Source organism: Mixophyes fleayi, chromosome 6 (genome assembly GCF_038048845.1).
Source record: "Mixophyes fleayi isolate aMixFle1 chromosome 6, aMixFle1.hap1, whole genome shotgun sequence".
Taxonomy (NCBI): domain Eukaryota; kingdom Metazoa; phylum Chordata; class Amphibia; order Anura; family Limnodynastidae; genus Mixophyes; species Mixophyes fleayi.
The window spans coordinates 8,189,577-8,216,687 of NC_134407.1; the positions used below are offsets into that span (position 1 = coordinate 8,189,577).

General features: G+C 39.9%; 1 protein-coding gene across 8 annotated transcripts in view; it reads left to right on the plus strand.

Annotated features, from left to right (window-relative positions):
• The window catches only part of SORCS1 (sortilin related VPS10 domain containing receptor 1), a 459,666-nt gene that overhangs the window by 262,270 nt on the left and 170,285 nt on the right, over positions 1–27,111 (plus strand). For all 8 annotated transcript variants that reach the window (XR_012693296.1, XM_075215731.1, XM_075215724.1 and 5 more), the window contains exon 6: positions 8,509–8,573. Coding sequence is in view for 7 of the 8 variants with exons in the window: in XM_075215731.1 (XP_075071832.1) it covers positions 8,509–8,573 (65 nt within the window). In the remaining variant the exon portion in view is untranslated. The remainder of the gene's footprint in view (positions 1–8,508; positions 8,574–27,111) is intronic.

The following is a 27,111-nucleotide window of genomic DNA, read 5'->3' on the forward strand; positions in this document are numbered from 1 at the left end:
TGAGCCACCGTGCTGAAGACGCCTGCATTAGAAAAGTTTACAAAAATATGAAAAGATTGCGAAGATGATTAAATAAGACCTGCAATAATCCGTTACTGCAGCGAATGTTTCACCTGTGTGGCCTGGCTGCTTTTTATAATACATGAGCTCAGGATCCTTCAAAATTAAATTAGTCTTTTTTTGACTCGAATGCAAAACCTTCAAGTTATCTTCAAGCTATTAAAGGTGTCTCTTGCATAGAATCTTAAAATGATAGATCCTACCTCAGGCTTTCTACCAGGAATACAGAATATCAAACATCAAAACCAAATCTAATACAGAGAATAGCTAGCGAAGATTAAGTGAGAGAGAAATCACACTGCTCAGTCTGCTATCTTTCTTATAACGTATCTATTTATGGGGGAAAGGACTCTACTCAGCAAAAACCACTTCCTCAAAACCCATGTTCTGTCTTGTTCCATCACCTCCTCAGAAGGATTATTTTAGGAGCTAAAGACCAGTTTGACATCATCATCATCATCAACATTTATTTATATAGCGCCAGCAGATTCCGTAGCAATTTACAATTGGGAGCAAACAGTAATAAAACAATACTGGGTAATACATACAGACAGAGAGGTCTTTTTATTGTTTAATGCTTTCTCATTAATGACTATATTAACAGATGACATTTATTAGTTGTTTTTTTTCTGTGCACTGTGGTCATGAGTTCGATTCCCGACCATGGCCTTATCTGCGTGGAGTATGTATGTTCTCCCCGTGTTTGCGTGGGTTTCCTCCGGGTGCTCTGGTTTCCTCCCACACTCCAAAAACATACTAGTAAGTTAATTGGCTGCTATCAAATTTACCTTAGTCTGTGTGTGTGTGTGCTAGGAAATTTAGACTATAAGCCCCAATGGGGCAGGGACTGATGTGAGTTCTCTGTACAGCGCTGCGGAATTAGTGGCGCTATATAAATAAATGGTGATGATGATGATGATGATAGTTGATGCAACTACTATTTAGCCAGCCACCTGTGCTGAACCTTCTCCACTCAAGTTTTAAAGATCATTCCTCAAACACATTTATATTATATCTTAAATATCTACAGTATTAAACGTGTTTGATATGCATATGCCCCTTTATACACACCAGTGGGCTCCTATAAGATTTTCTCGTTTGCCCCTCATGCCCCCATCTGACATTTTCTCAGGGCAACAAACAATAATATAATGGGTCGAAGTCTAATGTTCTGTGATTTTACGTCTGACCTGTTATCATGTTTAATGATACATTGAACAGCTCTTTTGCATCCAGATGAATCAGCACCAGGTCCTATATCCTGGGGATAAAAGTCCGCGTCTCCCAGCTGTTCATTCCCAGTGCCAGCTGGATGCTGCGCAAACCAGAGAGGAGCATCTGTGTCTCCGGTACAACTCCCGAAATAGCGTCATTAAGAGCTTACACCTCTCACGTTTCCAATTCTCAAGTTGTGGGATTGCTTCTTACAGACCTGATCGTACTTATTCCAGCTGGTATCAGCATGGATTTCTTGGAGATGCTGCGAGACTGGACAACAAGCCCTCTAGGCTGTTCTAGTAATCAGACTGTAATCTGATTTGTAGAAGCGTATTACAGACAGATGTACTCAACACATAAACAGACTTTAAATATGCCGTAGACACTGGAAAATTTCCTTCTTTGTTTGCTTATTACATCCACTGCTACCCGTTTCTCTCAAGGGATCACTGTAATCAAATTTGAATCATTTAAATTTAATCCAGCTTTAGAATTTTATAGCAGATAATTATTTAGTGGTTAATTATTAATATAATCTAATTATTATTTATTTGGATTAAATTGGGCACAAAAATTACTTTTTGCTTTTCTACTATTTCTTTTTCTCAAAATTTGCCATTTTGCTGCAAACCATATTGTACTTATTATTATCACTAATTAACTGGGTAGTGTTATCTATAATTTAAGTAGCCTGAGTCCAGAAATATCATAAAATTCAGATTTAAAATCAGCTGGCAAATCATTGCAACAGAGAGAGAAAAACAATAAGTGTCGTAACTTTGATAACAGACTGGACCCTATACTGTATACAGACAAAATTTAAAAATCCATTTTTCATCATAGTTTCTGCCTTTAACACTTTCCAAAATGCTTTTACTTTCTCTAATAATTTGATTAGTATTTTAAACTGAAACTCAAAAGATTAAAAGATTTATTTTAACACTCTATATAACAACATTTATTCATCAATGACTTGCTGATTTGTCTCTTTTATATTTTATACATTTATACATTAAGAATGAGCTCTGCAGCTTCATCAGCAGAATTTTGTCTTACGCGTTTCGCGTGAAATTCACATGGGCTTTTTGCTTCGGACTTTTCTAGTGTTGTTTTTTTTTAATCTGTTATGTTTGGGGTGCTGATGGGTCCCATTCAGACTACAATGGATCGAGAAATATTTTATTTTATATTTAATAAAGTGGTGAAGTTGATTGTGCTTTTTTTTTTGTTATTCTTTTTTTTTTTTTTTATACCACTGGGGTGGTAAAGTTGGGAAGGGGTTGTTGGGAAGAGCACCAGTACTTTTCACCTTTGGATTGGTAGACTTTGGGATGGGGGCACACTGTTTTTTTAAGACCCCAAATAGGGGCACCAGTCTCTTTGTTGCAATAAGTCCTGGACATCTAGCGCCCCTGGCGGATTTGCTGCCAATTTTAACACTATTTATTTATTTTTAGTACATGGAACTGAACATGTGTAATGGTAAAATAAAAGTTCAATTGTATAGTTGGATCTTTACGTCTCTTCAGTTCACATGAGTGTCCCAAATTTGCACTTTTGCGGCTAACAGGGCAGTTGAATTTTTTAAATCCGATTTAGTTATGTGAGATGAAGTTTCGCAAATTTATAACACTGCCCAGGGAACAACTCTTGGATGATTGTACATTGTGACTTAATGTGGCTCTCAGGGCAATGTTAGATATTACATATATGAAAATATTTATACAGATTTTAGTTACACTGCAAGCTGTATTGGGTAAGATGATTTACCTAATTTATGGAAAATAATTGCAATTTAATGAATTGGGATAATTATAAAGTCATTATCGCAGCTTTTCCTATGTGTGTATATTTATCCAAAGACCAGTCAGCTGCGAAACTGATCCGGGTTCCTTATATGTTTATAGCCCGGTTTTGTTTACATTCTCTAGTGTAGGAGAAAACTCTCCGGTGTTTCCTTGTATCCGGTCTCAGGTTGAGTTCCTCTGTCGGCTGATGACATCCACATATAAAACAAGACAAGATAATGATTCCTTTGTTTGTCCGGAGTCACAGGTTGTGTGCTAGTCTTGTTTATTCTTTGGTCTGTGCTGCCAAATCTCAGATTCGCTGGCAGAGAGAGAACAGGCTCTGGTCTTTTCATTAACAAGCCCAGTGGAGTCTCGCAGTGGGGTCAATTGGTCTCGGAAAGCAAGTTACATCGACACAGAAACTCCTGGACACTCTGCACCAAGACAAACATTTATAGATCAGCTTAAAATATCAGCATTGCAAAAATAAATGTAGTATAAATATCTAGGGCCTGATTCATTAAGGAATGCAGATGCCGACAAGATCCGGGTTTTACGTTAAATTGCTCTGGGCATGGCAAGTAATGGACTATGCACCAGTGATTGTAAGTGTATGCAATTCATCTTCAAGTGCAAAGGGTATATGTGCGTGGTTAGTGAACCATAAGGGCGTGCCAAGATCGATCGCACACAGCACCGTCCGATTTAAGCTTTGAGCATCTATAAAAATCTTCAGCCGTATCACTTGCACCATCTACAGGTCAGGTGCAAGTGCTGATTAGTAGTGATGACGGCTGTGTATACAGCTAGAACATGTGTTTGCAATCAGGAGCAACTGTAACAATGTATTTTATGTACAGTAGACATTAATAACATCATGATAAATGTATTTCATGGACATTATTTTTTTTTTTTTTAAAGTTTTTTAATTAACGACATATTATTGATAGGTGACAATAATTGATTTTTATTTCTGTGCGTTCTGCTGGGACTTTATATTCCACAAATGAATTGTATGAATCCTGCAGTGTATTGTGTTTATTAGTGCAGATCTGACCTATTCATCAAGAGATGTTTCTTCAGACCCACGTGTTGTAGAATACGGATGTGCGTAAGCCAGATTTACATGCTGTCTTTTTAAAAAAAAGTACAATACATTCGTTTGGCGTGCCTTAGTGAATAGGGCCCTTCTTGATTATTGTCCATTTAAATTAATATCTATATATTAATAGCATAAGTACGACTTTTATGAATGGCTTATTTCTATGATGCCAATGTCTGAGCAGGGCACATCATATACCAAATTAAAGGTCTTGGTCTGTAGATTTTCAGAAAAATATTGGCGTTGTAATCGGTTTCGGAATTAGTTCACAAAACGTCTGCCCACCATTTACAACAATGCATTACCATTATCCTCTGGAAAATGTGACAGTTGGCAATATACCTTTGTACCTGCTGGTTGCTTTGGAAACTGACAGTTAGCGAACTCTCTCTGTGCACCTGCTGGGTGACTTGGAACATGTGACCTGCTGGGTGGCCTGGAAACTGTGACAGTTATTTGCAGCCTCTTATATCAGCGTGTCTTGCAGGGATTATGCCCAGCAATGTAACTTTGATACAAGTTATACATATATTGTAGTGTATAAAGAAATTCTTTACTTCCTTTAATATAGTGATTGATAATATAGTTATTTCTTCATTATAATCTGTTGTTATTGAATTCTTTTAATAAAGTAATTTAGTCATATTTCAGTTTAATTTAAGGTGGTTACCTTGGGGTTTCCCTATTTTTTTTAATGTTAACAACAGTAATTTGTGTATTATCACGTTGTAAAGTACGGATTTATGTATCATTGAATCAAACTTTTCTTGTCTGTCAATATTGTATCTTCAATATTCCCAATTGTGTAAAATGCAGAAGCTGAATATTCAGCAATTGCTGAGTGGTTTTTAATAGTAAATAAGATTAGAATAATATACTGTACATAAAGTACTCACTAAATGCAAAAACATTAAATTTGTACAAACATTTTTTATATTGAAATAATCTACATAGGCTCATAGGAAATGGAGTAATTTTGTGATAAATTCTTAAAAAATTCACATTAGTTTATTTTCGTTAAATAGCACTCCAGCCGTGAGTGTATATTAAACACTACGGGCCTGATTCATTAAGGATCTTAACTTGAGAAACTTCTTATTTCAGTCTGCTGGACAAAACCATGTTACAATGCAAGGGGTGCAAATTCGTTTTCTGTTTTCCACATAAGTTAAATACTGACTGTTTTTTCATGTAGCACACAAATACTTGTGTGCTACATGAAAAAACAGTCAGTATTTAACTTATGTGCAAAACAGAATACTAATTTGCACCCCTTGCATTGTAACATGGTTTTGTCCAGCAGACTGAAATAAGAAGTTTCTCAAGTTAAGATCCTTAATGAATCAGGCCCTAGAAGAGAAGTCCTTGCTTGTCAGAGCTTGCAGTCTAGATTCAGTGTTAACTTGGTCTAAGTGCATGCAAGTGAGAAATATCCTACACTTCCTCGCAGAGCACAGAACATTCACTTTAAAATAAATATAACAATGATGTGGAAGGGACCAGAATTCTCCCAGTGGAGCAGGTGGCTGCTACGTTTAATTGTCATTTATAACCTTCCAGCTATGGAGAGCAGTTGGATGTATGGGTTAAATAGTCTGCTAATAAATTGTTCGGCTAAGTACACAGCACGGGTGATTTTAATGGGCTGGTGCTGCATTTGGTTGTACTTTTGGTAGCTGGAGAGGAGATCCTGGCACTGTAAGGATCATCAGTTCTGGCCATGAAATTTTTCACCACAGGAATTTGGCATTAAGTGTCCCCATTCTTGCACCAACCCAGCAGATTAAATGACTGTTGTCATTTAAACTCTATTCATCAAACTGTGCATTTTCAAATACAGTACAATATTCCCTGCGATAAGGAGGGGAAAAACAAAATGTAAATATTGTGTTGCTGAAACTTGTCACCTCCTCTGTGGCGAAACGCTTTTTGCACAAAATATTCTATTATAGATTTGATCTAGTTACAAAGATGATTTATTTAATAAAGCTCCCGCATATTTCACTTAAAATCCCAACATAAATTATCTTCTAATAGAGTTTATATAATATATACTGACCCAGTTTGGCATTTTTAACCTTACTTCCCCTATCGGAAGCAAACTGGTTAATTTAGAGCTAGTTGAGAATGCAAAGTATGTACAAACATAAATATGGATGTATTTTAATGAAATAGCAGAGTAAGAACATAGTTCAGTCCGGTACTGTTGTCTTGAACCCTCTGCTCTTAATCTTTGTACAATTGAAGAGGTGGTGACCACAAGCCAATTTATAAATTGGATTTTAATGTTGTGTGGCTGTGAATGTGTTGATGGAATTTAATACTTGCTGCCCTGCTAGGACTGTATAATGAATAGACAGAGATGTTATACATGTTAGATATGGATTTAAACTTGGATTTAGAGTCAAGGCTACTGGTTTCCACTGTGCAAATTAAAAAGTTGGCTGGTGAACTACTCGAGGGATCGTAGCTCTGCCAAGAGGAGTTGCTCTGCTCTGATGCAGCGATACATCTGCAATATTGTTTTTTGTGATCAACAGTGGGCATGAGAGTCTGACAAGCTTCTCTTTGCTTATTATTTATTGTGTATTTCAAACCTCTTTGGGGACTGACTGAAAGAGAACAAAGCAGACCGCTCTATGATATGAAGCAGAACTCCGGTAGCCGCATATTTGCAGACACGGATAAACTAGGAAATTAGGTCAGACCTTACAAAACTTGAAATGTTATTGAAATATTATTCTGTGGGACTAGATAGGAAACTGGGCTGTTGTGAAATGCACAGGAGAGTTTTAAAGATCGACGCTCGTTCTGGTGGTCAAGTGCAGTTGGACGCAAACTGCGTCTTTGGCGCATAAAACATTTTTAAAGCAAAGAACTGGTTCTTAAGCTAGAGTTTTGTGTGCATGCTCAGAAGATAAAAAAGCATTTTATACGCTGAAAATTGCCATTTGTGTCCAAACTCAACATGAGTTAAGCAATATCTGTGAACTATATCACAGACTAAATGAAAATGATTTTAAGTACTGAGTTTTAATTTAGAGATATGTAAGACTGGTTGTCCTGAATCTGTAACCCTTCTGTTTCAGCTTGATACTACGATATACATTTTTTGTGTGAGACACCCTAACATAGGAACTCAGTGAAGTACAAGAGAATCAATATGAGCATTGATAGCTAAAGGTTGGAAACACCAGATTGTGCTGCAGTAATCCCACCCGCTCCATTGTATTTCAGTGATAGTAAAGCGTGGTTCAGCTCAAAACTCACTATTGTCGCATCATGTGACTGATGCTCATGTACAGCATTTAACCGGAAGAAACTGTATCCATCTGTGTCTTTAGTTCAGCAGAGAAAACTCAAATTGGCTGCTCTCAACTTATTTTAAAAATTCATATAAAGAGAGGAATAAAGTTTCGATACAATAACCTACAGTACAGTATGTCAACTTACTTACACTGATGAGTTCCAAAACAGGGAGAAACAGTGTGTCTGTAGTATATATTCTACCCTTCTGTTATCTGACCTTCAGAGAAGATGTTTCCCTACTGAAGCTTTCCAGTTATTAAAATTTACCATGGACGTGCGTGTGAGCGGCTTTTATTTTACAAATTAAAAAACAAAACATAAAAATGAGCAGGGCTACAGCAAAGATACTTTTTTTTCCTGCCCAGGGTTTCCAAACCATTAACCACATATTAGTAGGAGCCCCAAGAGAGGAAGCCTATTAATGATTTGTTACATGGGTGGGAAATATCTAACACAGTGACTTTATCTAAAGGTGGGAACACTATGGTAACTGAAAGGAATGTAAACAGTGTTCTCAGACGTGACAGATCCTGCAACGTGGATGCAAATTTGCATTCTGTCAACTGGGAGGAGCTTTTAAAGCTTAATTCCACCCAAAATTGTGCCTAGTGAAGCAACATTTTGGGACCAGCTTTTACTTAGGATATTCTACTCATTACTGAATATTCAATTAGGTTGAATTATCTATTAATGCATATCTCCCAAATGACCCGATTTTGTCGGGCCAGTCCTGAATCACAGACCTCAGAAGGTTGGCGTTTACATGAACATGGGCCAAGTTTTGCCATAAAAGTGCGAGTCTTTGGTTGGATCTGGGGTAGAGTTTGGGTTGATTGTGGGCCAAGCGGATTATGTCCCAATTTCACATGTATGGGAGGTATGTTTAAAGTCTTCATAACCTTGTTGTTTTGGCCGATGGAGGCTCATAAGTGCATGTGAATGACATCATATATGGATTGAGCAGAGAAAGAAAACCAGCGCAAATCTGAAACCTTATCCTGACTCCTTTGTGTTGTCTTTTTTGCGTAGGACTGTGACCATCTCTAACAGAGACGCTGACCTTGTCCATCTAGAGACCAAGACTCCCGAGGGATGTAAGTATGCAAGCAACGTGGACGTCTTGAAACTCTCTAATACATTTCCATTTTTATTTGCTTTCCAGCTACTTCCTCATGTTAAAATACATCCCTACCTGAGAGATGAGGCAGCCAATTTAGAAGCTTAATCTTTATTTATAAAGCTGCAGCTGTGAGTTTGTGATGTCACTGAGGTATGAGGTTTCTGAGAATGTAGTCTGTCCATTCAAATGGTATCAGTGGAATTACAGAGGAACAAAGTGGCCCAATGATGTTACAGCTTCCTATTAAATTAGTAGGCTGCATTCTCATGTATAGAAAAAGGAAGCGTTGTAACATAATTAGAGGATCACTTCCTGCAGTCCCCCCACCATGCACTGTTGAGCGCATCCTCAAACAAATACATAAACTGTAGGGATCCATGGATCATTTTTGTTTTGGAAGAGATTCCAACTCTTCCTGAATTATTTTAGACCTGACTACTTCTTCCAGTCTGCTTGTAATCTATGTAGTGTCACATTGGATAAACGGAATGAGCCAATGCCTTCTGTCTTTCATGGACCCCCAAACCCTCTGATCTAGATATGATACGGCTGTGTATACTGGATTCAGCATTTTATACTAGCCACCAGATGGGCTTCAGCTTTGTTAAATTGTCACCAGATATAGTTTGGATGTGTATACTTGTCACAAGACTAAATTTGGCATTGTTTAATGGCCACCAAATTATGTTCAGCTTTGTACACTAGCTGCCAGATCAGACTCAGCTTTGTACTGTATACTAGTCACCAGATATGGTTTAGTTGTGTATACTTGTCACAAGACTGAATTGTAATTGTTTACTGGCCACCAAATTGGGTCCAGCTTTGTGCACTAGCCGCCAGATCAGACTCAACTTTATATACTAGTCACCAGATTGGACTCAGCATTATATATTGGCTATCAAATCAGGCTCAGCCGTGCTGGTCATAATGCATATAAATTTGACTGGGTATAATATTTAAGGTAATTTTACAGTATAATATCTTGTCTTTGAACTATATGAAAAAGTTAATTTACTTTCTAGTGATTTGGTTAAAGAGGAAACATTTCTGTATTATGTTCACACCCTTACTTGTATTTCGAATGCCATCCATGACCCCCCTCCCATCTGCAACTCTCCTTCTCTGCAACAAAACAGTATGAAAATGAGCCATTCTATAATAGAACTCTGCCCAAGTGCAGTGGGAAGTTTCAATGCAAATTAATTCTTATCTTTCTTATGCTAATCATAGCATTTGAAATCATTTATATGAACCTTTTAAGACTCTGTCTGAAAAGCATTTTCAGATTTAGGATTCGCTCGGTGCAGCATGACACGGCTTAATTCTAGCAATAGATCGACAGATATTAAATTCAATTAAAATAAAAATAAATAAAAGGAAGGCATTTCCTTTATTCATTCAGGATCACAGACCTGAGAGCTAAAAGCCATCACATAAAGACATCTTTGGAGCTTATTGTTAGCATATTTTTTCCTGACTTCATTGTCTTTGGAGGGGCAGGGAATTCGGAATGGTCAGGGGCTGAGTTGCTGTAAACACAATGCCAGGAATGTGCTATTATGCATGAAACGTGCATTTTCCTACTTAACTCATTAAAACTATAAATATACAACGGTTACATTTGGAGGTTTGGCAAAATATAGTGATGTCTGCATTTCGATATCATCTCACTGTATGTAGTGGAGTGGGGAGGAGAGTGATATTATGTATCTTCTTGATCTATAAGGCATCAACATCTCCTGTAGGGCTGTATAAAGTAAGTAGTAAATAAAGGGCATTGTAATAATTCCATCATTTTAACATATAAACATGGTAATGAAATAATGACTCAAAAGAGCTTACTATCCAAAGTAGACATTGTGGTGTGTGTTCCAGATGCAGATCACTGTTGCCGTAGTAGAATTTTTTTATTGGAATCTAGAACAATTAGGGCCTCATTCATCAAGGCACACATACTGAGCGCAATGTGCGGTTGTTTTAAAACGCATGTAAACTGGCTCTGCGCACTCCCAAATTGAACAAGCCCTGTGTGTTGATGAATTTTGGTGTAGGTCTGCTCTGCCCTGCTACACAAGACACTGCAGGATATGTCCAATACCTGTGGATTATAAATTTGCATAAGAGCGCACAGAAAATGTTTTTTTTTATTAATGTCAGCTGTAATTAATATAGACTAATGAAAAAACAGTAAAAAAAAAAGGTGTTTTTTAAAAAAAAAAAAAAAAATCCCCGTAAAATACATTTATTAGGATGTTGTTCGGGGGGAATAAAATTGGCCGCGTCACTCTGGAAAGTAATGTGACCTGTGCACTGTTACCATTCCTACGGTAATAGGGTGCATCATTGGTGTTCATATGGTAGAGGCCTGATTCATTAACGATCTTAACTTCAGAAACTTCTTATTTAAGTCTCCTGGACAAACCCATGTTACAATGCAAGGGGTGCAAATTAGTGTTCTCTTTTGCACGTAAGTTAAATACTGACTGTTTTTTCATGTAGCACACAAATATCAACTTTACATTTCAGTGTACAAATAAGCTATCAAGTATTTGTGTGCCTCATGAAAAAACAGTCAGTATTTAACTAATGTGCAAAACTTAAATAAGAAGTTTCTTAAGTTAAGATCCTTAATGAATCAGGACCGTAATGTCTAACGTTGATTTCTGCTAAGGGAGCCGAACATAAAATACATTTTTGCAGTTGCTCCCGATTGCAAACAATATACGTTATACATTAAACGTTAACGTTATAGCATGCGTACTAGACTGTCACTACTGATCAGGACTTAGTCTAGCCCTGTAACTGGAGCAAAAGATACAGCAGACAAAACAAGTACTTTGAGATGCCCAGAGTTGATTCAGACGTGACTGCGTGCGTTTGAGTTTTGCACGCTCTTACTGTAAGTTGACTACGCCTCACTCACACCCCAAGATCCGAGATCGTAAGCTGTAATAAGTGTCCTTTGCAGATGAAGGCAGAGCGAGCATAGCTGCATTTACTGGCGTAAGGTCCGGATCTAAGCATGCGCTGAATGATCCTGCATATGATATGTTCAAGATCGGCAGATACGTGCTTTGATAAATCAGACCCTTAAAGTAAACGTGTCGGAGGAAAGCATGGAGACTGTAGACTTTATAACAAACATCACAAAGTCAACACTAAATTGTTGGCATCATGACATTTAATGCAAAACATAAGCTGTTGGTAACTTCTCTGTGTGTGTTGTCACTAACAGTATATACAGACCTTGCAGGCACTATCACAGTTAATATATACGAACTAAACAATGAGTACAACACAACACAATGGTGAAAATCTAAATTCTGGATGTGTCTTGCATTGTGAAAAATAACACAGTTATTTTACCATAAACGTGAACACATTGGGGTCCATCTAAATAAAGGAAAGATCTGCACATTTCTACTTTTCTCTCCATATTTGCTTCCCCTTCATCCCTTTACATTGTCATCTGCCGAACGTCGCTCATCATCAGCGAGAAGTGGTACTGTGCAGTTTTCTAAACGTGCAGAGTGAGAACTGTCTGTTAATATAACTTATAGCTTTTCCTTCTTCTATGATGCACATGACTAAACTTTCCTCCACCTCTCTGGATTCATTCTCCTATTTACATCCTACTCTAGTCTCTTGCTCCTATAAAATAATCATCTCATCCCTCAGGTTGCTAATTATATTTTCATCAGCTCCTTCTAAAATAAGACTTATATTAACAATTTCCCCCAAGCCATCAAATTCCCCATCTCCTGCTTTTTATTTGCTAGGCATGGATTTTACCAGCTGTGGTAAATAGCTGTTCATTGAGACAGGTGCCCCCCATGCCATCCACAGTGTCAGGTCCCCCACACATGCCATCCACAGTGTCAGGTCCCCCACACATGCCATCCACAGAGCCAGTTCCCCCACACATGCCATCCACAGAGCTAGGTCCTCCACACATCCCGTCCACAGAGCCAGGATTCCCCCACACATGCCATCCACAGAGCCAGGATTCCCCCACCCTCCATGCCATCCACAGAGCCAGAATTCCCGCCACCTCCATGCCATACAAAGAGCCAGGATTCCCACACACATGCCATCCACAGAGCCAGGATTCCCCCATCCCAATCCATCCACAGAGCCAGTATTCGCCCACACATGCCATCCACAGAGATAGGATTCCCCCACCCCCCCAATCCATCCACAGAGCCAGGACCCACCCACACATGCCATTCATGGAGCCAGGATTCCTCCACCTCTGCCATAGCATCCACAGAGCCAGGATTCCCCCAACCCCAAGGTGTCTCTTCATGCCCTCCACAGAGCCAGGTATAGTATATGCCATCTACAGAGCCAGGTGTCTCCTCATGCCATCCGCAGAGCCAGGTATAGTATATGCCTTGCACCCTCCATTCCATCCACAAAGCCAGAATTCCCCCACCCCAATCCATCAACAGAGCCAGGATTCGCCCACACATGCCATCCACAGAGATAGGATTCCCCCACCCCCCCAATCCATCCACAGAGCCAGGACCCACCCACACATGCCATTCATGGAGCCAGGATTCCTCCACCTCTGCCATAGCATCCACAGAGCCAGGATTCCCCCAACCCTAAGGTGTCTCTTTATGCCATCCACAGAGCCAGGTATAATATATGCCCTCCACAGAGCCAGGTATAGTATATGCCATCTACAGAGCCAGGTGTCTCCTCATGCCATCCACAGAGACAGGTATAGTATATGCCATCCACAGAGCCAGGTATAATATATGCCTTGTACAGAGCCAGGTGTGCCCTATGCCTTCTACCAAGCCAGATCTCCTCCGATGCCATCCAGAGTGCCAAATTCCATACCTACATTACACTGGCACTAGTAATGGGTGGCCAATAACAGTTTTCTCTCTGTAGTGGTCATCAACTGTGCCCACCTCACTGGTAATCTGGGAAGTGGGAGGCACCTGATGTAATGACACCATGTATTGTCTATGTGAGAGACATCATGCAACATCCCTGAACAGCATAATCCTCTTCTCGTCTGTGTAGCAAGGTGATTGCTGCAGTCAGTAGTTCCCTGTTGCAGCCGAGTGAGTGCAGTGAATTGTCTGCTGCCTACAGTCCTCTACTGATCCGACAGCAGCAGGGGACATTAAATCTGTGGATATATATAATAGTCTTGGTCCTAAGACTGGCAGACTGCTTTGTTGTGTAAGCTGCATTCCTGCAGATTTTACAGTGCAAATATGCAGCTTATGTATTTCATTGGTGCAAAGCTGCACATGGCTGATCTGGTAAACAGGCATAAGTCACCTTCAATATTGGCAGAGAATCGACACATTATAAATATTTAATTTGAGTCAAATGTAGAAAGTCAAACAAAAGGGAAAAAGTGATAGCTATGTCTCCTATTTTACTTATATTAATAGTGAACATTTATTTAACTAACACTTATGGAATATAGCTACATTATAATTAATTATCATTCCCAATTCTCTCACTTTCCTGATCACTGTTCATAGATTCCAGCAGTTTAAAATAGTTTCCAGAGACACTTAGCTGCTGTGCCCATGTGCTGTGATACGTTACCTGTTATAATGTCTTGGGGGACCTTGGAGAGTTACAATCCCCATCATGTCATAAGCCTTGAATATATTGTTCACAGTTAAGATCTCATAGTCTGGAGTTTTTATGTTTTAGAATAGGAATTTGTATTTGTGAGTCACACACTTTCATACAGAGCCCCCCCCCCAAAAAAAGATAATAGCAATGTTGAATCCTACATCCTCACAGTCCCTGCAGCACTCCTCCGATGCCCTCTCTGCTCTGCAGAGTAAAGTGGATTGTTCTTATCAGTGGCGCATGTGCAGTGGGCTTTGCATGGTCAGAAGAGGCATCCCCTCTGCATCATTGGGCCCCTATCCAAGTTTTGATATGGGGCCCAGCAATGCACTGTTCTGTCCCTGAGTATTATGCAATAAGCTGACCCCTTCACTTATGGGCCCACTCTGCACACACTGAAGTGTTGGCATGAGTAAGTAGGGTGCCCCCTAGTCTAAAGGCGGTGGGTCCTTTCTGTTTGCTTGCCCATCCCAAGCTACCAGCTACCACATTAAATATCCTGCAGCTGACAGTGGAGAACAGACCCTGCCCTAATTGGCTCAGCTCCCTTACTGTTAGTTTAGGGCAGGATTCTTAAGCTTACTAACACGGTGCACTGCCAATAAGTCCAAGGGACTGATCTCTGTTTCTCCTCCCGATGACCCGGTGGCACACCAACTGCCCTACCCCTCTGCCTTCCCTTTGCACCTCCTCCATCATCCCTTACGCTTCTCCCCTTCCCTCCCCTCCTGTTTCTCACTTTCCTTTTCCTTCCCCAGTCCCCCTACACATGTGCTAGCACCCCTCTCCATGCTGCATTACATACAGGAGGCAGGCAGGACTGTCATCAAGAACTGTGGGGCCCAGTACAAATTAATCTGGCAGGGCCTCCCCACCTCCCTATTCACCGTACATGTCCCACTCCCTAGTCACCATACATGCACTATTCCCTATTCACCATACATGCCCCATTCCCTATTCACTGTATATATGCCCCCTCCCTCTTCGCCGTACTTGGCCCCCTCCCTCATCACCCAACATGCCACCTTCCTCATCACCATACATACACCCCTCCCTCAATGACGTACATGCCCCCTTACCTCTGCACAGCACATGCCCCCCCCTTCCTCATCACAGTAAATGTCCCCCTTCTTCATTACAATACATGTCCCCCCACACTTATCACAATAAATGCCCCCTTCCCTCATCATAGTACATGCCTCCAATTAACTTACCTTGTCCTTGACGTGATGCAGTGGTTCCCGGACACTGATAGGATGGGAGCAGATCGCACAGTGGAGATGTCACTGCACGGTATGCAGAGTCACACTAAGGGTCTGTCTGAGCCCCCTAATCTATCCGGGCCTCTTACAGCTGCACCGCCTGTACCCCTCTGATGGTGGCCCTGCCCTTCAGCATCCACAAGAGATACTCTTCCCAAAGGGCGTCCACTTCTAATTGTGTTGCAATTGCATGAGCATGCCCTTACTCTACGCAGATTACGCTTGCCCTCCAAGCCAACCCCCTTTCTACCTCCCCAGGTATAGCAAAACGCAAATTAATGAAATGCAAAAATCTATATATCATCATCATTTATTTATAAAGCTCCACTAATTCTGCAGCGCTGTACAGAGAACTCATTCACATCAGTCCCCGCCCCATTAGAGCTTACAGTCTAAATTTCCTAACATACACACACACAAACAAAGAGACTAGGGTCAATTTGGTAGCTGCCAATTAACCTACTAGTATGTTTTTGGAGTGTGGGAGGAAACCGGAGCACCAGGAGGAAACCCACGGAAACACGGGGAGAACATATAAACTCCACACAGTTAAGGCCATGGTCGGGAATCAAACTCATGACCCCAGTGCTGTGAGGCAGACGTGCTAACCACTAAGCCACCGTGCTGCATATCTATGGATGTGTATGTATTTTTGGTGCTCCTACACAGTATGGAAATACATAATCTATTCAAAAAAGAATGACGTACATCCAGCGCTAAATAAGCCACAAATTGTATATCAACAAAAACAGCATTGAGTTTCTTTACTAGCAGCCGATAGAATATGATATATACTTGAATTGATTATTTCTGACAATTTCGACCAAATGGAATAACCTGTCAAAAGACGCTTGCAGTGATTCTTTAAGTATTTTACTTTTTTATATTAGCAGAAGAAGCCATGTTGGGTTTGTCAAATAAAAGAGCCAAATGCCAAATTTAAATGAAAGAGCCACTCTTGTAGTGATGAAACATTGCAATACGACATGACATTATGAACGAATAACTTTTTAAATAGCTATACATATACAGCAATAGGTCACGCTATGTATACACTATACTCATAAATGTGGCAATATGTATGTATCACAAACTGGGACACATGTGAGAAATAACACTTGTTGTAAAGTTCTGTGGCACTCCTATGTATGTGACTTTGGAATGGGAAAGCAGTAGAGGTAATGCACAGAAATCTAAAACTTTAATGGGGTTCTTCGAATGCAGAGGACAGCTTACTACAGCCTGTGATTTCTTTGAGAGAATGGGACAGGGAAGAGGAGTTCGCCCGTAGTCAATTTACAGTAAGGGCGTGCCAAACTCAACCACACACAACCATGTCCGAATCCAGGTCTGGGCATCTCAAAGTTACTTGTTTTTCTGCCATATCTCTTGCTCCAGCTACAGGTCTAGTCTAAGTCCTGATTCAGTAGTGATGACAGTCTCGTATGCATGCTACAACATGTGTTTGCAGTCATGAGCAACTGTAAAACTGTATTTTATGTTCAGCAGACATTAAGAACATCATCATCATTATCATTTATTTATATGGCACCAACATATTCCGTAGCGCTTTACAATTGGGGACAAACAAAGTAATAAACAAACTGGGTAAAACAGACAAAGAGATGAGAGAACCCTGCTTGCAAGCTTATAATCTATGGGACAATAGGACTTGGATACATGAGCTACATATTGACTATTGGTCCAGTCAGATTGCAAAGGTAAAAAAACCAAAACCCATAAAGTGATTAGTATGCTATATGATCCAGTCACATAGCAATGTTTCTCAGGGGGTTGTTGTCTTGTGTGGATTTTGTAATGAGTAATAGGGTAACCTAGGGAGATTAAGATGGTGGTTGAGGAATATCATAAGCTTGTCTGAAGAGGTGGATTTCAGAGAACTCTTAAAGTTTGAAGACTGGAGGAAAGTCTTACTGTGCGAGGGAGGGAATTCTACAAAGTAGGTGCAGCCCGAAAAAAGTTCTGTAACCCAGAATGAGAGGATGTGATGAGAGTGGAAGAGAGACGCAGATCTTGTACATAACGGAGGTGTAGAGTTGGGAGATGTTTTGAGACAAGTGAGGAGATGTATGTAAGTGCAGTTTTGTTGATGGCCTTGTATGTTAGTAAAAGTATTTTATATTGGATTTGGTAAAAAACAGGCAACCAATGTAGAGACTGACAGAGTGACTCAGCAGAGGAAGAACGATTTGCAAGGAAAAGCAATCTAGCTGCTGCATGCAAAATAGATTGTAGGGGTTTAAGTCGGATTTTGGGAAGACCAGTAAGGAGGGAATTACAATAGTCAATGATGAGTGCATGTATTAAGGTTGTTGCAGTGTCTTGTGTAAGATATGTGCATATTCTGGAAATGTTCTTTAGATGTATGTAACATGATTTAGATATAGAGACAATTTGGGGAGCATCCTTTTATTTTTTTTAAAAAAAAACACTTGTTTTTTTTTTTACTGTTTTATCATTGATGCCTATATTATTAACTGGTGAAATTAATTCTATATTTTTTTCTGTGCGCTCTTTTGCAAATTTATATTCCACATAGATATTGGATGTATCCTGCAGTATCTTGGGTAGTAGAGCACAGCAGACTTACACCTGAATTTAACAGCGCCGGTATCTTGAGTGCCTTGATGATTTTGGGTGCGTTCAAAGCCAAATTACGTGCATTTTAAACTAAACGCAGGTTGCGCTCAGTATGCGTGCCTTGATGAATCAGTGTCAGTGTGTGTTTTTTTTAAAAAAATGTGCGTACTTTGGGTATACGCACATCCGTATTCAGCAAGGAGCAGATCTAAAGAAATGTCTGTGGGTGAATAGGGGTCTAGGTCCGCTCTGCTCTAACAGACAATACACTGCAGGGTACGTCCAATACATATGTGGAATATTAAGTCACAAAAGAACGCACAGAAAAAAATAAACTATTAAATTAATATCATCTATTAATAATATAGGTCCTGATTCATTAAGGAAATTAGGCAAGAAATTCAGTAAGTTTTCTTACTTAAGTTATCTGGACAAAACCATGTAGCAATGCAAGGGGTGAAAACGAGTTTATTATTTTGCACATAAATTAAATGCTGGCTGTTTTTTCATGTAGCACACAAACACTTGACAGCTTATTTATACACTGAAATTTAAAGTTGATATTTGTGCGCTAGATGAAAAAAACAGCCAGTATTTAACTTATGTGCAAAATAATAAACTTATTTTCACCTCTTGCATTGTAACATGGTTTTGTCCAGAAAACTTAAGTAAGAAAACTTACTCAAATTCTTGCTTAAGTTCTTTAATGAATCAGGCCCATAGTCTATAATGACAAAACATTTAAAAAAAACATTTTCTAATTTAATTTTTTTCAATAAATACATTTATTAGGATGTTATTAACGTATACTGTTCATAAAATACATTTTTACAGTTGAGCCCGAATCCAAACACATGTTCTAGCATGCATGCACACCCGGTGCAAGTGGTATAACTGAAAAACAGTACATGTTTTTTTCAGTCGAAAATGGGTTACCATGCCATTTACAGTGACTGACCATTATCCTCTTTTTGCAGAACTATAATGCAATACCAACAAATAAACTAATGTATAATTGTTTGTGTGATATTCTTTGAGGAGCCTCATAGCACCGACAGACAAGAAAGTTTATGCTTCTACTTTCAATCCAGTGAAATTCCCACTTCTACTTTCAGACCAGTTACGCACATTAAATTGGGATTGCAACCATGGTAATGAACTCTGTCATGAAACACCTTAACTGACACTAATGAGGCTTAAATTTAATAAATGAAGCAAAGATATAACTGAATTTATCTTCAGTGTCTCAGCATCTCATAAAATGATTACGATTCTGCTATCTACAGCGTAGTCTTTGCCGTTAGCTTTAAACGAGGCAACGGTGGAGGGGAACCTGGAATTGCACATCAGCGGACTCCTACAGACAATTACCACTAATATACTAGAAGTTAGAGATGACACTCACTACCACGCTGAATCGTCTTATTCTGCATTTCTGAGTCCCAGAAACCTGCACTACAAAAATCATTTTATGATATCTCTCCTTTCGAATTTCTCTGATTTGTTTAAGTGTAGATGATTACTGGTATTTAGAAGTGGATTGCATCAAGGAGATCTCAGTGAAGTTGCGTATGTCAAATTAAACTTGATTTTTTTTAACAGACTAGGATAGTTGCCAAAGGAGAAAATGGGAACAAGTTATGTCTTGCTCATTTACTCTTAAAATGTTGCTGTTGTAGGTCAGATTGTTTGACACGTAAAGTAGAACAATGCAAATTTGTGTAAGTATCGAGAGCAGACGGTGAGTTACTTGTGTATTCTCTGTTGTTCTGAGTGAGGCTTTAGCCAGGAGAAATACAAGGATTAAGTAGTTATTATTATTATTATTATCTTTGACTTATAAGGCGCCACAAAGGGTCCGCAGCGCCGTACATTACATATACAGAAAACAGAACCAAGACACAACATGATACAAAAATATATACAAACACAGTTGACAGGGTAAAGCAAAATCAGATAAACTCTGGGACAGGTAGTGAAAGGGATGGTAGAAATCAGCAAGAAGAAGGCCAAGCTTAAGAAAACAGGGCTAGGGAAGCAGGCCAAGAGGTACAGAGGGGGATGGAACAGTAGAAGGAGTACAAAAGGAAAGAGGGCCCTGCTCCTGAGAGCTTACATCCTAAAGGGAAGGGGGAGACACAAATAGGGTGGTACTAACTGGGTGAGAGAGCCAGGACAAAAAATTTAGGAGGATTGATAGACTTAAATAAAGAAATGAGTCTTAAGGGCACGCTTGAAGCCTTTGAGAGTAGATGCTAACCTGATGGAACGTGGAAGATCGTTCCACAGCAGGGGAGCAGCCCAGGCAAAGTCCTGAAGATGAGAGTGAGAGGAGGTGATCAGTGAAGTAGTGAGGCGGCGGTCACAGGCAGAGCGGAGGGGGCGGGTAGGAGTGTAGGTAGAGATGAGATTGGAGATGTAGGGAGGGGAGGATTGACTAAGAGCTTTAAAGGTGAGGGTGAGGAGTTTAAATTTAATTCTGTAGGGTATGGGGAGCCAATGTAGTGACTGTTGGAGGGAGACCGCAGAGATAGAGCGGCGGGAGAGAAAAATGAGGGAGGCAGCAGCATTGAGAATAGACTTAAGAGGGTCAAGGTGAGAATCAGGTAGGCCAGAGAGAAGAAGGTTACAGTAGTCAAGACGAGAGATAACAAGCGAGTGAACAAGGGTTTTCGTGGCTTCCGTGGTGAGAAAGGGGCGTATCTTAGATATATTCCGAAGGTGGAAGTAGCAGGATAATAGAACGTTTGTGCCAATAACTAAAACACCTTAATCTATAGAGATAGTTGAGTTGGATTTTGTGAAGTTTATAGTCTATGGAGTTGACAATCAACTTATTCTGATCTCTGGTGTGTTTGGGATGCATTTTAGGCCTAATTCTGCCAGCGAAGAGTACAAAATTCACTGTCAAGTGCAGAATGAGGTGAATATTTTGCCGAACAGTTTTAACATTTTTGCCCATCACTATTGTATAACACTACTTTTCAATAAGTAGTCGGGCTACATATATACAACATTTTGTGTAAATAATTGCACAGTACTGTGCAAGTATATCATGTTCCATAATGTATTTGTTGTACTGAGATATGGATATATTAAACATTTTTTTATCTTTTTACATACAGATTGATAAATCTGCTCTAAGGGGTTTATACATTAAGTTTTAAACTCAACTAACAGGAAGCTATTCCTGCTGAATCATGCAAGTTTGAAAGATTTTTTAGGGATATTCAATAGTGAACAGAAGAGTGAACACAGGTTCTAGATATGCACAAGGAATAGGCATTCCCCACAGCAACCAATCAGATTCTAGCTATCATTTATCCAGTACATTCTAGGAAATAATAACTAGAATAAGATCGGTTGCTGTGGGCAACATCTGCACTTTTCATTTTTAGACATTGTAATAAAACTACCCACAAGTCTCTTTCTCTTTGGGTCTTCGATGACAAAAGGATTGTGCATTTGATGTGTTACACTCGGCGCAGTAGTATCTTCATGGTGAGACTCGCTGTGTATATTCCAGAAGATAGTGCTAGATACCATGGTGAATTATTTGTAGTCACCAGATGTCCAGCCACACATGTATGAGGATTAAATACAGACGTAAGCTTAACATTTAAAGGGGATTTAATGCTATCCACAAAGGAGTTTTATTCTATAAATATTGAAGGTTGAAACATTAAAGGGATTGCTCCATGGCTCTTGGTCTTCAGTCCATCTATATGTGAGCTGGTCCTCAGATTCAAGCAACAGTTGAGATCCCTGAAGGAAAGAACCTTTGTTTTTACTCTAGCTGAAGAGCATGTTTTATGTAGAACATTTTGTCCAAAAATAGGCAATCGTTTTAAAGTCCACTGTGAGCTAGATAGCTTAAATTAGGCAACACCCGGCTTTCACTATCCCACAAACATCTTCTCACACTTAGGGGTATATTTATTAAACTGCGAGTTTGAAAAAGTGGAGATGTTGCCTAGCTAGTATGTGATTGGTTGTTATGGGCAACATCTCCACTTTTTCAGACCCGCAGTTTAGTAAATATACCCCTTAGGGCCTGATTCATGTTCGAACACTGCTTGAGCATAAGCGCCGTATTTAAAAAGAGCATGCAACTTGTACGCTGCTCCGCTGGTGTTCAAACCCAAGTAGATCTCAAGATACGTTACTATTTGAATCTGGGTGGAAATGAGCTAAACAGTGCTTCATCCTCATTATCCGCTATTTATATAGCGCCACTAATTCTGCAGCGCTGTACAGAGAACTCACCCACATCAGTGCCTGCCCCATTGGTTCTTACAGTCTAAATTCTCTAACATACAGAGAGAGAGAGAGAAAAAGACCAAGACCAATTTAATAGCAGCCAATTAACCTGCTAGCATGTTTTTGGAGTGTGAGATGAAACTGGAGCACCCGGAGGAAACCCACGCAAACACGGGGAGAACATACAAACTCTAAAAGCCCCATTGTTGGGAATCGAACCCATGACCCCAGTGCTGTGAGGCAGAAGTGCTAACCACTAAGCCACAGTGCTGCCCCAAACTATATGTAGACATACAGAACAGACTGCAGTATACAGCAAGCATATGTGCAATAAAAGGTCACATCAGAACACGTATAACTTTTATTCTATCATACAAATAACAGCTGTTAACAGTATAATAATAACAAAATACACCTGCCGTATAGCGTGTGTACAATGTGTGCATTTTGTCCACTGGAGTAATGTCTGTTTCTGGGCTTGTGCCGTGCAGAATCACGCAAGATACACTATGCAATTGAGTGTACGTCAGAACATGAATCGGTCCCTGAGAGTTTAACACACAGTAACACAGGATATTCCATGTGGGATTGTTTTTTTCCCTGGCAACAATGGTAAGCTATGCTCAGCCTGTGAACTGTTACAGCTATCTCTCAGTAGCTGTAGCTTTGAAACTGTAGGAGCCAGGAGGGCATCTTACTTGAATACAATGATTATTAAAACATAGTGACCTACAAGTGGAAATATAATTTCAGCATTATAAATATACCAGGCTTTATGCACTGTAATAATCAGTGGGGTGTGTAATAAGCAATGTATTAAGATCTGCAATGATGGCTGATGCAGAGTGAAAATATTTTAGCTTCTTTTCAGTTTTAATATAAAACAAACAGCAGGAGTGAAAGATAGAGGCTATAAAAAGATTTTAATTTACTTTGACATTCTCTTGATGATGACATCTGTAGAGTAGCAAAAATAGATGTAATCTGAAGATAACATATAATACACTCTATAATCAGCATATCTGGCTTTCTCTTTAAACAAAGTCTAACATTAACGTGTGCGTAATGAAGGCAGAGTGATCAAAAGTGCTGATTTACATATTGTAAAAAGGTAATTAAAAAAATGTTCATTTATGTTGAGAGGATAGATTCTTACTAAGTGGAAATATAAAGACATTCTTATTTAGGGACAAGCTGGATATAATGGCAACTTTGTGTCAAGGGCTCCTACGGCTGTGTACAAGTGGGTTGCTCAGGGCTCCTACGGCTGTGTACAAGTGGGTTGCTCAGGGCTCCTACGGCTGTGTACAAGTGGGTTGCTCAGGGCTCCTACGGCTGTGTACAAGTGGGTTGCTCAGGGCTCCTAAGCTTATGTTAAACTGGGATTCTCGGTCTCAGTCAGACTCCCAACCTTGCTTTGATAAACTCAGACCGCGGTCACTGATCATTCTGCATGCTGAGGCTTCCCAAAGTACTAGTCAATGAGATACACAAGGTCAGATTCCAACTGCGAAATGTGCAAACTTTCGCAGCGAAATGCAGAACAAGAAAGATTTTTCGCTGACTGCTCAATGTTACTCTTTCTATACGCACATAAACCACTCAATCCTTGAGTAAACCGTCTGTATATTTTGTATTTTGTGCTCAGCTCCAGTGGGCTGTTGGGTTTGTCAGGCCCTATTACTAGAAACACCATGAGACTGAGAGCAAAGCAAAAAAAGAAGTAACTTTACTCCTGGCCAAACCATGTTATAATGTGAGGGGTGCAAATTAGTTTATTATTTTGCACATAAGGAAAATACTGGCTGTTTTTTTCATGCAGCACACAAACACTTAATAGCTGTACCTTTACACCGAAACTTAAAGTTGATCTAGGACATGTCCTACCCCAACTATAAATCTGTCCCTGCATTTTAGATTTACCTCCCCTCTCCAATGCAACATGGTTTTGCCCAGGTGCAAAGTTACTTTGCTCTCCTTAATGACTCAGGCCCAATATCTCTGGGCAGACATCACTGTATAAACTGCACCTTCCATCCTGTCTAAACTAACTTTGATCTGGGAGATACTATTTGCCTAAGGAAGTTACACTATCTACGACCAACAGCTGCTGCATGAAGCCCCATGTTTCTTCTTTTCATGTGTGAAATACAAATGTACTGCTCTGATATTTCCCAAAGCTCTCCATGAGGATCGCAGTAACCTATGCAAAATAGGCGGAAAGAAATCGCTGATTTCTGATCTTTGATTTCTCCTGCTTTTGGCCCTTGATAAATTGGATGTAGAGCTGCAATAGCCATTCTCCAGAGAAGACAGCAGTTGTTTTTGGGTTTTTGGCCAATTGCAGCTTAATAATTAGACCCCTTACATTGCTACGCCCATGAACATATCACCATCACCGGTCACTGACATTTAATTATATATTTGGTGTTCAGTCTTGAAACCAGAAATAGTTTGCTGTTTGCCAGCTTTCCTATACTTTTGTCTGAACTTCCCCCCTCATAAGGGGATCAGTAGTGATACTTTGGCAGTTTTACATGATTATACATACAGCTGTCGTTGTAAACAGTGTAGGCAATGAGCCTAGTAGCCCCAGGAGTCAGATAGTTTCTGCCACTGAGCCGGGGCCATGTGATATGGCCTTGGCCACCCCTGAATTAAATCTATTAGCATTGACAATAGCGGACACCTACCACGACTCAAGGGCAAACGCAGGATTTGTAGAGGGAAGTTTCCACACCCACTCCGCCAGTGGGCGTGACCAGCATGCATGGGGGCGTGGCTATAATATTAGTCAGTGCTTGGCTGCTCTCCAACTCTTCCTATCCCCATAATATACATGGGCAATGCTGCCTGCACTACTGTTAGGTGCACGCAGCTCTCCCTTTTCAAGCAGAGCCCTGTGAAGCGGGGGCAGGGTCCAGCCACCTCAATTATACAGTGCCCCAGGCTTGGAGGGGGTTTTCCAGGCACTAGGAAACCCCCCTCGGTTTTCCTATGCACGTCCACTAGTTTTTGCTTTGTTCTGGCACTGGAGCCATATCACTGCCAGCTGAGCGTACCGGCACGTTCCCCAGAATAAAATGTTTTAAAAACATAAAACAGATTTTGACAGAAGCCCTGTGGATTGGGCTGCACAGCAGTGAGGTTATTAATAGTGAGCATGATGTGTCTTCTGCCAGAGAATATGTAGGAAAAGAGAGCAAGCTGTCCGCGGACACAAAGGTGTGAGCGAGTCTGCCTTCAGCAGCTGCTAGAACATTTATCATGTCTGATACTCTAGCTGGGAGGTCAGGGCTTGAATATCTCCATCTGGCCACGGAGCTGATCCCACATTTGCGTTTCTCTTTGTGGTTGAATTATTCCTTCACGGAACCATTGGCACCTGAACTGCAGTACAAGCGGGAGACAGTTCACCTGCAATTATACGCGACATCCCTTATTCTCAGTAGACTAAAGATGCAGGAGGGTCAGAGATACATGAAATGTCAGGAGGATTCCTGACAGACGTGCGATTTGTTTTATGGCTAGAATTCTGTCCAACATTATAGTGTTGTATTTTTATAACCAAAATCCTTAGTAATGTCAAGTCCCCATTGATATGGATAAACTCAGAGATGAAGTCTTTTCAGAATATGCTGCTTTATTTTGTACGTACGGTACAGACCTTTAATTAAAAAATGAGCAATGGTAATTAATTATTTTCACATCTCTTTTATAGACTCAAACAACAAAGGCAATACGTAGATAAATGCCGCATTTCAGACTTTAAACCAATAATATCACCTCATTTACAGGTCACCTACAGTTTCTTTCAGCTTCTCATTATAACAGGCCGTGTGCCAAGTAATCCCCACCGCAACCTCACTTTTTGAACATCATGGAGGGTACATTTCTCAGATCAGTTGCAATTTATAAGTTTAGATTAATACATTACTTCATAAGCATGTTTTACTTCTGCTAAAAGATTGCATATTAATTTGTCAGCTAATATGGTTAACTCACTACAGCCTAAGCATATAAGCATAACATAACCTGTATTATTCAACTTCCATTTTGCGTATATATATATATATATATATATATATATATATATATATATATTGTGAGAAAGTACAGCATTCACAGGAATCCGACACAGGTGTACTGAACCATTTAACTGTTTGTTAGCAGTTGTCAGAATGATAACAGTTCCAGTTCCAACGCTGGTTCAGCAATCATATCCAGTAACAGTACACAAAAATCCCCGCCACCTACATCTGGCTAGACATTACTTCCCTGTCTGCAAGCCGGCCACTTACTGGCATCGGTGGTCCCACCCACACATACAGACAGTGTCTTTATCCTCCACCCTAAGCACTATGAACAAATCACAGCAAACCAATGTGGAACATCTGTGTGTGTGTGTGTGTGTGTGTGCTAAAAGAGTCCGCAGACTGGCTGTGTTTTTTTTTTATCAGATCCCTTGCAGGGGAATTGTGGCAGGGAGGCGTATTTGCCACAATATATATATATATATATATATATATATATATATATAGGTTATCCATATCACCCATAGTCCCTAATAAAGGTAATTTCTAAACCAGAAAAATATAACAAGGCAACTGCAGTTTGTGATATTGTTGCATGGCTCCATTGATATCCAGACACACATAGGTTTGAGGGCATTACAGTGTTATCTCATGGGAGAATCGGGGTCTTTGCCAACGCCGCCTAGTCTCGCTTGGGCACCTCGTACACACTAAAAAATTATATTTTATTTTTCAGGACAATATA